This window comes from Stenella coeruleoalba (assembly GCF_951394435.1).
Source record: "Stenella coeruleoalba genome assembly, chromosome: 1".
Classification (NCBI taxonomy): Eukaryota; Metazoa; Chordata; class Mammalia; order Artiodactyla; family Delphinidae; genus Stenella; species Stenella coeruleoalba.
Genome location: NC_137169.1, coordinates 85,498,938 through 85,512,452, shown reverse-complemented (window position 1 = coordinate 85,512,452; position 13,515 = coordinate 85,498,938). Strand labels below are relative to the sequence as shown.

The window sequence follows — 13,515 nt, the reverse complement described above, 5'->3', positions numbered from 1 at the left end:
TGATTCAAATTCACAATATAACTTACATCTATGTTACACAGGAATAAATTTGGGTTCATAAGAGTAGTAACAAATTTGTGAAAATAATGGTCATGGACAAAGTTTTAGAAAATGTGTTTTATAACCATTAGAATATTTAAAGGACTGTAGTCTGCCAAACATCTTACACATAAATACCAGATCTGAAACATTGCCCAAATCTGTGGTCTTTAACACCTACATGTGAGTTTTATTTTGAATTGGTTAAGTCAGTACACTTTGAATGTATTGTTAACTAAGATATTTCATTAACTTTCCATTTTTATGGTTCATTAAAAACAGTTGCTTGAATCCCTAGAACAATAATTACATCATAATTTTTCTTAATTTTCAAATTATTTTTATGTGATGCACAGATTAGTCATTGCCTGTTGTCTTTCACTTTTTTCCAGTAAAAGAAGCCTTGAGCCCTATAAAATTTAACAGATGGGATCTCCCAGAAGTAGATCCAGAAACTATGCAAACCAGTGAACCATGGGTGTTTGCAGGTGGTGATGTTGTTGGTATGGCTAACACTACGGTGGAATCCGTGAATGACGGAAAGCAAGCCTCTTGGTACATTCACAAATACATACAGGTAGGTGTTTGCCATCAATTTCAGTTAATTTTTTCCAATGGATAAGTACTTCTTTATTTTTGCTACTCATTGATATGAGCATTTCTATAAGGTATATAGTAACTATATATGCAATAGGTCACATACATATTTACTTGGATAAATTTTTTTAAATGTGGACTGGATAGCAGACCTGTTTAGGTGACTGAAAATTCATTTATGCATTTCTACCAGTGGAATACTATGAAGTTATTCATCCTGTATTCAAAATATTTATCAATGCTTAAAGACATAGATAATACATTTATCAAATCTGGATGATATGCAGTATGATATAGAATCTATATTCCTAATAATCTTGCACAGTCCAGAAAATTATGTTGTCTGTCCATGTGGATCAGTGAGTTCCTATTCACTTCCTAAATTATATGCACCTAATTGAAAAGAAAACAAAAATTTTATAAATTTCAATTGTAATTATTTTTTCACTATTTGCTGTTATGATACAAATGCAGAATGTAAAAATGATAAAATATAAAGTTAAGCGTACTCTGGTACAGTAATTTTGTGCTCTTGGGGAAAAAAGCCATATCTACTAGATTTCAGTTGTCTTACTTTTTGACAAAATGCTCTGTTCTTTTCCTGCTCTATAATTTAACTAAATGTAGACACAGTAACCTCATTTACATAAAATGTTTCTGGAAAAGTTTGCTCTTGTAAATAAAATCCTTATTTTTCTTTCCTATTCAAGAAAGGCTCTAAATTCACGATATAATTCCTGCCTCCCTTCTTTTGATTTCTTTGGTTTCTCACATGCTAGCAAAATTCACTTTGTCTTTAATGTTTCCGTTTCCTTGAATATTTTTCTTCCTCTTTGTCACCACCATTTAGTCTATTCTCGTTGTTCTCTACTCTTTCTGTAATTCATCCGTGACTACTTACTTACTAGGTAGGGCCTGGACTTGGTACAGATTACATCATATTTTTTATGTTCAGTTAACCAACCTACTCCCACCTCACCTTGGCATCTCTGAGTAGTGGGGCTTGAGATGTTGCGATCTGGGCCAGAGGGTGGTGTGGTGTCCCATAGAGGTAATGCTCTAAGAATGGGTGTAAACCACAGTCTACTGGTTGTGCATAGAGACAAAGGAAGCAGTGTTTGGGGGAGATGATAAGTCTAAAATTAAGAATTCTGTCCAAATCATTCATAAATCAAAAGGGGACTAGGCTAGGAAGAAAAGGGGAAAAGGAATGAAATTTTAACAGACAGAAATCTGGGAATACAAAGGAGACATGTTGGTAGTAGTTTTGGCTCTAGTTGCTGCAGCATCTGTATTTTGGAGAGTCCGTATGGCCTCAGAAATTCACAGCAGGAACAGTTCAAGACAACTACCCAGGATGGACTCCTGCTTTGCCTTTTTCACTTTTTCTGTCCCAAAACTTATCACTCTTTTAATTTTCTCATTCTACTCTTATTTCTTATTTTCATAGTGTTCTCCCAAGGCTCCTAAGTGTGTAACTCCGTAATCTGTATCTCCAGTAGAGCATTCCATGATCCAGCTGTCTGCTGAACATCTTCACTTGTCTAAACTACATTTCAAATTCACCACTCCATTTGGATATATATTTACCTACACTTCAAACTCACTTCTTTTAAACCAAACATGATCTCCTAAACTTGTTTCATCTCCAGTATTTAACATTTCTGATTCCTAGAGTCAAATCCTCTACATCAGTGGTCCTCAAACTCTGGATTACTCAGGCTAATAAAATTTTCAAAATCAATTTGAAAACCAATATAGGGCTGATTGCTTCTTGTTTTGCTGAGTAACAGCATTAAAATAAACACTCAAACACATGAAATTATAATATTTACTCACATTTATTAACAAGAAAGTTTATGAGAAAAGTAGGAAACAGCACAGTCTCAGAATAGAGATAATTCTTAAGAAAACACAGTTGAAAGATTTATGCTAGTGTGTTCACACACCTATTTTTCTCATAAAACAGCACTGCTGTACACACCCTTATTTATGAGTTATTTATCTGAATTTTCTTTCTTTTTTTTTTTTTTTTTTTTGCGGTACGCAGGCCTCTCACTGTTGTGGCCTCTCCCATTGCGGAGCACAGGCTCTGGACGCACAGGCTCAGCGGCCATGGCTCATGGGCCCAGCCGCTCTGCGGCACGTGGGATCTTCCCAGACCAGGGCACGAACCCGTGTCCCCTGCATCAGCAGGCGGACTCTCAACCACTGCGCCATCAGGGAAGCCCCAATCTAAATTTTCTTTTCTTCTTTCTATCATATATGCCTGGTCAATTCTACGCCTGTAAAGACTTTCACACATTTATTTTAATTTGCTTATTTTTTGTGTGAAATACGATTTTGGGTTGACCAGACATCTCACTGACCAGTCTGTTAACTCCTTGAAGAAATGAAGGTAGACCCAGGAGAAGGGAAAAGGCTTTTGTGCTACGCCAGATAAAACCTAGTGAAGATGTGAATTCAGTTTGCAGAAGTGAAAATGGTGGGAAGGCAGAGACGCTAGAGAGATTTGAAACAGTAAACTTGAACATAGGCAAGTGGAGAATGGCGTGTGTTATTGTTTTCTAAATATTTAAATCCATTTGTAGCTTTTAAATTAAAAGACATAGAGAATGTTTACTATATTTTATGATGATGGTGGTTTTGTAGTGCTTCACAATTATCATTCAGGAAGATTCTTAAGGGTATTTTTTTTTTTACTTCACTGTTATCTTTCTACTTCCCTGAATCTGATAAATGTGTGCTGATAAAAATGAGCAATCATTTTAGTTAGTTTCCACTTACTCATGAAAGGAAAGACACAGACTCTTAGGTATTATGAAAAAAAAGTGCATGTGCTTTAAATATATATTGCTAGGAATGATAGTGTTTAAAATATAAAAAAAATTAAAAATTTGTGACCAGTAAAAGTTTTGGGTTTGGCTGAAGAATTCAGATTTGTCAAAGAAAGTATTGAATGACATTTTAGAAATGCAGTGAAAACAGAAGGCAGATAAAATCTCTGTCAGGTAAAATGAACACTTTCACTATTATGCGAGGGTGTTGGATACAAAGTGCTAAGCAGTTATGAGACTAAAAAGGAACATATAGACAAAGTAGGATTTTTCTCTCTGTCAGTAACTTAGTTCTGGCCTCTATCACCTCCTAAAATTGCCCCCAATTTCCCCCTGTCAAATCCAAAGCCCCTATGCTGCAGCCAGAGTCATCTTTCTAGAATACAAATTTGATCCTAATTTCCTCACTTAAAACCCTTCAGAGGCTCCTCTTTATGCTCAAGATGAAGTCCAAACTCCTTAGCTTGTGATACCAATTTGAATTTCCCCTAACACATCAAGATATCTCCTACATCTGGGCCTTTCCTGACTCCACCCATTTCACCTGTCTGTATCCCGCTTGTCCTTCAGGTTTTGCTTCCTTCTCCTCTTCCAGAAACACTTTCCTTCTAGTGTGTTCTTTAGCATCCTATGTTTCCCTGGTCTGATGCTACACAAGCCAGTGGCCTGCTAGCTTACTAATATACCCTCAAAATAAAGAGCGTATTCATCATTAAATAGGAAAAAATGTAGGGATAATTGATTTTAAAGGAATTTAAAGAAGAGTTAAGAAAACTAATATATTTGTTATATAAGTTAATTAGCACTGTAAATAACTAGTGTTTTCTTACCAATGTAGTATTAGTTTAGAAAAATTTATATAATGCCTGAAGTGTATTCATGAATGAAGGTTTATAACACCTTGTCTTATGTTATACTTTGGGGAAACATGCAACACTAGACAGTGGACTTAAAAAAAATGATTTTATACATACATTATAGTATTAATTCATACATGCAATCATTGCAGTTGGATATTTAGAATTTCTTTGAAATACACTTTTTCAGGTAAATGTGATTATTTAAAGACACACATGTTGGGATTTCAGTAATTCCCATAGTTATCTGAAGTGAGCTTCACTTAAATTTTATTAGTTAATTTAATCAATTACTACTTATTGAGTACCAGCTGTTCGGTCTAACACTTGACTTTGGGAGGGTACCAAAGTGAATAAATGAGGAGAAGTATAATAGAGTAGTTAGAAATTTGAGCTCTGAACTAAACAGATCTGATTTCAACAATACTTTCAAACTGTATGACCTTGGGAAAGTCACTTCATTGCTCTAAGATGTGGTCTTCTTAGGGGTAAAGAAATGATTTATTAATAAAGGAGCAATAATAAAGTTGCTACCCTATTGGGTTTCAGGGAAGAATACATAAGGGAATTTATGGAAAGTTCTTAGTAAAGAGTCTGAGCTCTAAATATTTATTGTTTGTGAATTATTAGAGATTATTCCCTTTGGACTGTTAAAATGGTATCAGAGAAAAATTATAAAAGAGGAGATTTGAATAGAAAGTCAAAGTATAGTATTTTAACAGATGACGACTGAAAGAGGCTGTTTCAGGTCATGATGAGAGCATTTTATCTAGCCATTCATTTTTGCATCCATATGCATCCATCTGTCTATCTGTGTAGTCATTCATGCATGGATTCATTCATTCATTCAGTAAGCAGTAGTTTTTTAAAATGGTGCTTTACAAATAGTTATGGAAGCATACATATAATACAAAATAACAAATGCAGTAATAAAAAATGTAAAGGCACGAGGCAGTATGGAAGAGTTAATGATTGATTCTGCCTGGAGGTGGGTATCAGGATATGGAGTGAGCAGACTTCATAAAAATCAAGATACACGTAAAGAGGGAAGATAAAAACTGGAAGAATGCTGAGTGATTTGAATCGCTGGAACTTAAAGAAGCCTACTGGATAAGATTGCATAGCTTGCCCACTGTGCAAGGGCTACCCAAACAAGGGTACCAGTTGGCTGAAATTCAGACCAAGCTCCACTCACCGAACAATGGCATCTTTTGCTGTGCTGCTTCTATTCAGAGGCAGGAGTGCCTTCCTTGAATTTTCACAAAGGTGCTTTCTGCCTGCTCCTTAAGCCTTGCACCTGTGCTACAGCTTTTTCTTTTGTTTTCACCAAAAGGCAGTCTGAGCTAGTGGAGGCCCCGAACATGGAGACTATATAGGAAAAATGGGAGAAAGGATCTGGGGTTTATTATACTGGGGTTAGAACATGATGAGAGTACCCAGTTCGGGAATTTAATGTGGAGTATGTAATGAGGCAGGAATGTGGTAGGAACTGTTTGAATAAAGAAGTGATAGTGTCAGATCTGGAATTTATAGAGAGAGAAATATTTTTCATTTTGTCAACATTTCCCTCCTTGTAAGTCATTATTTTAAAATATTAAACTTGCTCTTCTTTAGTTGTACTAATAAGTGATCCAGTATGACTTCACCTCACTTGTTTATAATACTATGATATTAGTGGAGTCCAGGCATATTTGAGTTTTCTTCTTTCACTTAAATGAGAATACTGACTATCTAAGATAACTTTGACAGTGTACCCAAAGAAAGAGTATGTAACTGAAAGAATGACTACAGGTAAACAAAAAAATTCTATAAATTTTCAAATTCGCACTTGTATCTTTGTAATGGATTTATTTAACTAGTGTGTGTGTGTATGTGTCTGTGTCTGTGTGTGTGCATGTATGTGGACAGATGGATAGATAAAAAGTTCTGTAATAGGAAAAAAAAAGAAATTAACCACATTAACCCATCAGCCTTCCTTCTCTAAAGGAGCTTATAATGATGTTTGAATTCAATTATTTCATCCATGTGAAATAGTTAGAGAAAAATATATATGACATAATAGAAAGCTAAATTTACTATAACAAATAAATGCTAAATTAGTCAAAGAACAGAAATCAATGTTGACTAGAATTATTAGAGAAGACTCAAAAGAAGTAGTCCCTGATTTTTATCCTCCCTGGAACATGCCTTTTATATTCACTTGTCAACCGTTGAAATAACAGCCACTAATTGTTTAGCATCTATCATACATTGTACAGTTTTTGGTTATAATGACCCTGTTAAACAGGCATCATTATCTATGTTTCATAGCTGGTAAAAATACTTTACCAACTTTACCTACTTTACTTTAGGCTCAAATGATAAACCTATTCAAGGTCAGTATCCTGTTAGAAATGAAGCCAAGATTTGAACACACAAATGTCTAGCTGTTAAGTTCCCCTGTACTGGACTACTTCCCTGGTACTTTTCAACTCTGGAATCTTAGTTTTCTTGCCAATTAGCAGCAGTCCTTGACACCTTCCCCTACAGTATGTGTTAAAATTTAAAAATATAATAATGCAATAGAACTTCTCCTGAGAGTTCCTCTGTAGTTTGAAACTGAAATTAAAGATTGTGATTGGAGGCTGTAGTCTGTGTATAACTTAATTCTGGCCCAAAATATACCTTAACCAAAATGATTAAGTGTATAGAAAAGTTCTAGGAATTTGAACTTCCCAGAGAAAGAAAATAGAGGGGCAATTAGCTCAGTTAGTATGATTAAAGTCTATTTAATTATTAATTGGAGTAAAAATCAGACATTTAATTATATAGGTAAATCCAGAACATTTATCAATGATAAATTGGTTAAATCTAGAACATTTATTTAAAAACACGGGAGTACAAAAAAGTTATCTTGTCCTATGAAACAGTTATCAATAATTGTTTGGTTAATCCAAAAAAGTTAAAATGGGACGTATAAAAAGGATATACACATATATTAAGCATATCATTTTATTTTAATGCATTTAGATATTTTCTCATTTTCATTTCTCTTAAAAAAAATAAGCAGGGCCAAGATCTTTTCAATCCAGTCACTGGAGTTCTAGAATATTTCTTATCTAAACCTAACTATAATATATTGTCTACAACTTCCATTTTTGTTTTTTAAAGTGGAACCACATTTTCAAGGAACGTACATAGCAATTTTCTGGGTTTTTATGATTGTCCTGAAGTCATTTCAGTTGTTTCTGTCACACTTAATTTGACAGCAACTGTTTTTTAGTAACTCACCTTTTTATCATATCTTTTGAAAACATTCAACTTAGTTTTCACAGAATCAACCCTCTTTCTTTTCACATTCGTATAGCTCATCGATTTATATAATTTTTATTTACACTTTGAGCCAACACAAATGGGGTAAAGAATGTACAACTGACTCTTAATAAGCACACAACTCAACAGGTGGAGTAGAAGGTTCATAGGCACACAGGAGCACCCCACCCATTACAAAGATTCAGTACTCCTTGGCATTCCTTTGTATATCTCAGAGAGGAAAAGGAGAGAAGAAACTAGTCTAGTGAATCTGTTTGGTGGAAAGAGCTTGGTTAAGAGAGTGTAAAAGGTGCCTAAGGTCCTACTTTACCAAAGAGGACCTTAATACCTTAATACCAAATGTTCTTTACAAAAATACAATCATTCAGAAGATTCAGCACTTACTTTGTTCTAGTATTGACATACAAACAAAAATTCAGTCAACGTAGAGGGAAAAAAGACTACATGATATCTCACCATGCTATGGCCTTCTCTGAGAACTTGGAGATAGAATACAAGCTAAATTCTTCTAAGTCTAATCCTAGATCAGAAGTTCATTTTTCCTAAAGTAATCATGGTAGTTCTCAGAAAATGATCTTGTAAACAGGAGACATTTTGTCAAATAAAGCAATCTAAATATACGGAAATTATCTCAAAAGTCACAGGTTTGATTACATCATTAGAGTGATCCTTTAGTCATGTCACTATTCTGTGATTCAGAATTCTATTTTAAATTCACTATCTCTTATATGTAACATTAAAAAAAAACACAATATTTATTACTGGTTGTGGATGGGTTTATCTAAATGTACATGCTGCTGCTATGAAAGCAGTTGTGGTGGTACAAAGATAAATATTGAAAGGCAAAAGACAAGAGTTATTAGTGGAAGGATAAGTACGGAATTAATAGAAACTCAAATAAAGGACAGAATTTGTATAGAGCTTATTCAACTATAGGCAAGAAATGAAAAGGATAACACCTGGTTTCTTCTAGGTAGAATTCATGAGAAACTGCACAGGGTAAGGAAGGAGGCATTGGGTCATTAAACATTAAAAAAAAATGTTTTGGTTACTGAGCTTACAAGTGACTTTAGGTGTCACTGAATACTTAGTTACAGAATAGTTGAAGTTAGGGCTTCCCTGGTGGCGCAGTGGTTGAGAGTCCGCCTGCCGATGCAGGGGACAGGGGTTCGTGCCCCAGTCCGGGAAGATCCCACATGCCGTGGAGCAGCTGGGCCTGTGAGCCATGGCTGCTGAGCTTGCGCGTCCAGAGCCTGTGCTCCGCAACGGGAGAGGCCACAACAGTGAGAGGCCTGCACACTGCAAAAAAAAAAGAATAGTTGAAGTTAAATAGTTACAGAATATTGTTTCTTGGCAGTCAGCATTTGAGGTCAACTTTCTACAACAGAAAGTTAATTTTATTATTGGTTTAGTTTCAGTGTTCCTTCTATGTACATGAGTTTGTCTACATGCATGTTCCCAAATGATATTCTTTTTTTGTTTTCTCAAACTTTACGCTTAATTAAATAAGCTGTATTCCTATAATAAGTATCCATGTTAAAGTGCCTGATACTGTTATGATTATTTCATTTATGATTATTTCTTTATGTTATACTTCCATTTTGTCAATCCCTCCTAAAACTAATTGTTGTGGCAAAATTATCTTAGAATGTATGTACAAGATACACGCATAAATATTAGAGCATCATACTAGATCTAAAATGTCTTTCCTAACCCTGTAAGATCACAGAGCACAGGTATCTTTTAAGTTTTAGTTTTCTACAGTGTTTTTTCAGCTCAACTTTCTACAGTGTTGTTCGGCTTCAGTGAAGCTTATATGATATTTTAATGAAGGTTATAATGAATTTCTCTCACAGTTAATGTGATTCTCCTCAGTTGTATGTAGTATATGGGTATATTTTGAAATAGGTGTTTGTAAAGTTCTTCAAAACTATCATAAATTCCTTGCATGGATGACCTGCTTCTCTACTGCTTGAGGTTTTTGTGTATTTTCTTTTGGTTTCATTGAGGCACAAAAGAATAGTTAGTTGTTGAGAGAACTAGATCTCTCAGGGGGTTAGTAATGAGATACAGAGCCTTTAACCTTTTGGTCACTAGTTCAGATCTGCCCCAGGTCAAGAGTGACAGAAAGTCATTACCATCTATCTGATGGTAGTTCAATAGGCTATGTGAAACAAATTTGTGATTTCAGTACCTAGAGAGAGAGACATGACATAGTCCCACCATATAGTGAGTGAGTACAACATGGTAGTTGTGGTTTTAGTTTGAAGAGAAAAGAGTCATCCAGTCATTGCTAAGTATTTCATTTTCTCTCTGTGAGCTGAGACTCCTCTTGGTGGATTTGTTAATGGAATGTTGTGAGAAAGCTGGGTTTGTGTCTGTGTTTTTTTTGTGATTTGAGGCCATGAGATTCCCATCAGAGGAATCCCTATCTGTCATTGTCACTAATAGGGTAAAATTCAGCCTCACTAAATTGACTTTTAAAAAGTGATTTCAGTCTCAGATGGTGATTAATTCAAGATTCAAAGTTACATCATTCATGTCTGCTGTTTCTTCAATGCCCTTCTGCATATATTTTTTTTAATGTTTCATTTTCCTCTTTAATCATTAATTTTATCTACATTTGGACATATGACTGAACATTTAGAGAGGCCTATTCATTCTTGTGAATCTCTCACATGGGAAATACTGAGTTAACAACCAAGAATAGAAAATTGTAAGGACACTTTGAAGATGGGGAATTCAAAACTGGGCACAGTGCAGAAGGATCATTGCTATAAAGCTAATTGAATTATGTGCATTCATATCAATAAATGAAATCTTTCACCTTCTGCCATCTTTAGGATTTGAGATTATGTGAAGGATTTTATCTATCTAATACCTTTAGTGAACTGTCAGGTTATTAAAACTTTTTGATTTGGGGGTCTCTTCGAAAGGTCTCTTTCTAAAGAGAAAAAAGTCCTATGTTTATACTTGAAAGATGTATAAGATCACAGCATTTTCTTAATACTGGAATATTTACAATTTTATTTTATATTGGGGTCAGTGATTTTCCAAACAAACCCACACTGTTGGATTGTTAAAATTTTAAACCTATCTCTCATAACATCTATGATGTGAAAATAAAGCCCAAAGAATGGTAGTGACAGTGCCTTTTGTTTAAGATTTCTGTTCTGGACAAAGATGAACAGTTGCTAAAAAAAATATGACAGTCTGGGATTTTAGAAAACAAACTTAGAAGAAATTATCTATGTCCAAGTCTCTCTTGCTTAGAAGACCTTCAGTGCCAACTTTAAATAAAAGGCACTTATCATCATCATTGCTTAAGATATCACTTTAATTCCACATCTTCAAAGGCATTCTTTTGCCCTGAAATATACCAGTGGTTTCTACAGTATCTGAAGAAATATGATTTGAGAATTAGAAATTTAAATTGCACAGGCTTAATATTAGAGTATTTCCGTTACCCTTTGCAGGTTTTGAGGCAGCTTATTCGACCTTACAGTCTCACCAGGAAGCTAATGGGAAAGCCTTGCAGCAATCTTCACAGGAAAGTTTCCAAATGTCAAGTGTCATCTTTCCAGCTGTTAGATGAATGGGTAGCCAAGAGGCATTTATTTGGGTGTGCAGCCCCTGTGAAATCTGGGTGAGGCAGGAGAAAAGGCTATAATTTTGTGGTTAGTTTACCAGCATTGGTATAGTTGCAAATATCTTAGCCAGGCAAAGGACTTCATTTGTGGTTTAATGATTGACAGCCCTCTACAGTCTTCTTCTACTTAGGGAATAAAAGTGCCTTTCAAAAAAGGCATCATCAATATGTCATACTAATTTTTGAATCCTCCACTGCTTCAAATAAAAACAGTCTTATCAAGGGAGCTGGTTTCTTCTCTAAACCCTTCTCCAACTGAGAGGAGGTAAGGCTTTTCAAATGACAGCTGTATTAAAATCTTGAGGCCTATTGAAAAAGTGTCCTCTAAGATATATTTCAAACTCTTTAATTCCTGTGTTAAAAGAAAATTGGTATAAATCTTTGGCCACTGTCAGGTTGAAAAACAATGAATATCAATAAAAAGACAGTTTTAAATCATAATGGATTTAGTTTGAGGTAGTGATAGCCTCCGAAAAATAATATTGAAGTATGTCATGGCTAAATGCTGTTTCCATGCTAAGTTTTTCCACTTGGTCAGGATCACAGTATTGAGATGACTTCAGCCCAATTGCTTATTGGGAAACTAGACCTTCAGACTGAAAAAGAATCAGAAGTGCATGTGATCTAATTTGTATCCCTTTCAATGGGAAGTAGTAAAGTTAAATTCGCTTACAGCTATTGAAAAATAAAGTCCATTTTAAGTGTTGTAAATAAGCATACAATAAACCCTATAGTGCTATCTATAGAATTTGCCTTTGGTGGTACATTCATGTTAATTTTTGGTGTATTCCCTAGCTAATGTTTAAAGTAATTATTAAGTATCAGAGACAATACTTTTTCTATTAAAAATTTCAATTTTAATAATGTGTACCTTTTTGCATATGAAGGGGGATTTATTTTTTATATCATCTATATGTTGTAAAAGGAAATCAAGGAAAAACTGAGGAATGAGCCTATATCTAATGGAGCTATCAAAACAAAACTATCTAGTTGGTGATAGGGGAAGAAAATGCCATGACTAATAAGTAATTTTAACGCCTTTTATTGACTTTGTATAAGGTTCCAAACCTTATTAAATGGCAACATTTGACCTGAAAAGTAATTTAAAATGAAATTGTCTCCATAAAGGCAGAATATTTCCTTACCAATATAGCAGTAGATTGCTACTTCAGGCAGATAACTCAAGATTAGAATGGGTAGAAAAAATAACTCTGAAAATTCTGATCCATGCCATACAGAACCTGATCTCAGCGTGTGCTGATGTTGAATGAAAGAACTTAGCCACTGCAGTGTCACTTGGTCCAAATGGGCTATAGACGTTAAGAATTCTATGCCAAATCTTTAACACCTTAATGCCTGGAGCTGTATAGGGCTAAGGACAATATCACAGTAGAACAAAGAACTAAAATTCTTTAGGTTGCTGGGGGAAATTCAAATGCAAAATAACTCAGTTGAAAATTTTAGCTAAAATTTTATTCTCTGCATTCAATGATTTATTAAAGTTGACTCTTAATACAAGCTGTAAAGAATCTGAGTTTGGGATTGCTATGTACACATTACTATATTAAAAATAGATAACCAAAAAGGACCTACTGTATAGCACAGGAAACTCTTCTCAATATTCTGTAATAACCTAAATGGGAAAAGAATTTGAAAAAGAATAGATATATGTATAACTGAATCACATTGCTGTACACCTGAAACTAACACAACACTGTTAATCAACTATACTCCAATATAAAATAAAAATTAAAAAAAAGAAAATTATCCTGATAAGGTGACGTAATGGAAACCTAAAAGTCAAGAGACCTGGGTTCAAGTCCTGACTTAATTATTCATTAATTCTCCCTTCAGACCTTTGGGGATGTCATATTGCCCTTTGGTTATCTCACTAATGGCTCTGAGGCAGCACAATGTACTTATAGAGGTGGAATTCCCAGTTTAAAGACTTGAAACCGGTTAAAGTTTCTGATGTGTTATCTTGTGCCTCACTATTTTCATCCATAAAAAGGACAAAATTATAATTTTTTTATGGTTCTGAAACCCAAATAATACATGTTAAAAATAAAGAATCTAATCTACTGAATACCTGCTACATGCTCATTTCCTTTTTAGGAGCTTAACATTCATGTTACACTGAAAAATTACCTTTGGAGTAACCATTTTTCCCCCATTTTACAAATGAGAAAACCTATGCTGAAGTTGGTTGAGAGAGATATGAATA

The 13,515-nt window shown here is 34.5% G+C and overlaps 1 protein-coding gene across 2 annotated transcripts in view; it reads left to right on the top strand.

Annotated features, from left to right (window-relative positions):
- The window catches only part of DPYD (dihydropyrimidine dehydrogenase), an 814,043-nt gene that overhangs the window by 385,933 nt on the left and 414,595 nt on the right, over window positions 1-13,515 (top strand). For both annotated transcript variants that reach the window (XM_079926015.1, XM_079926014.1), the window contains exon 12: window positions 432-616. In XM_079926015.1, coding sequence (XP_079782141.1) covers window positions 432-616 — 185 coding nt within the window. The remainder of the gene's footprint in view (window positions 1-431; window positions 617-13,515) is intronic.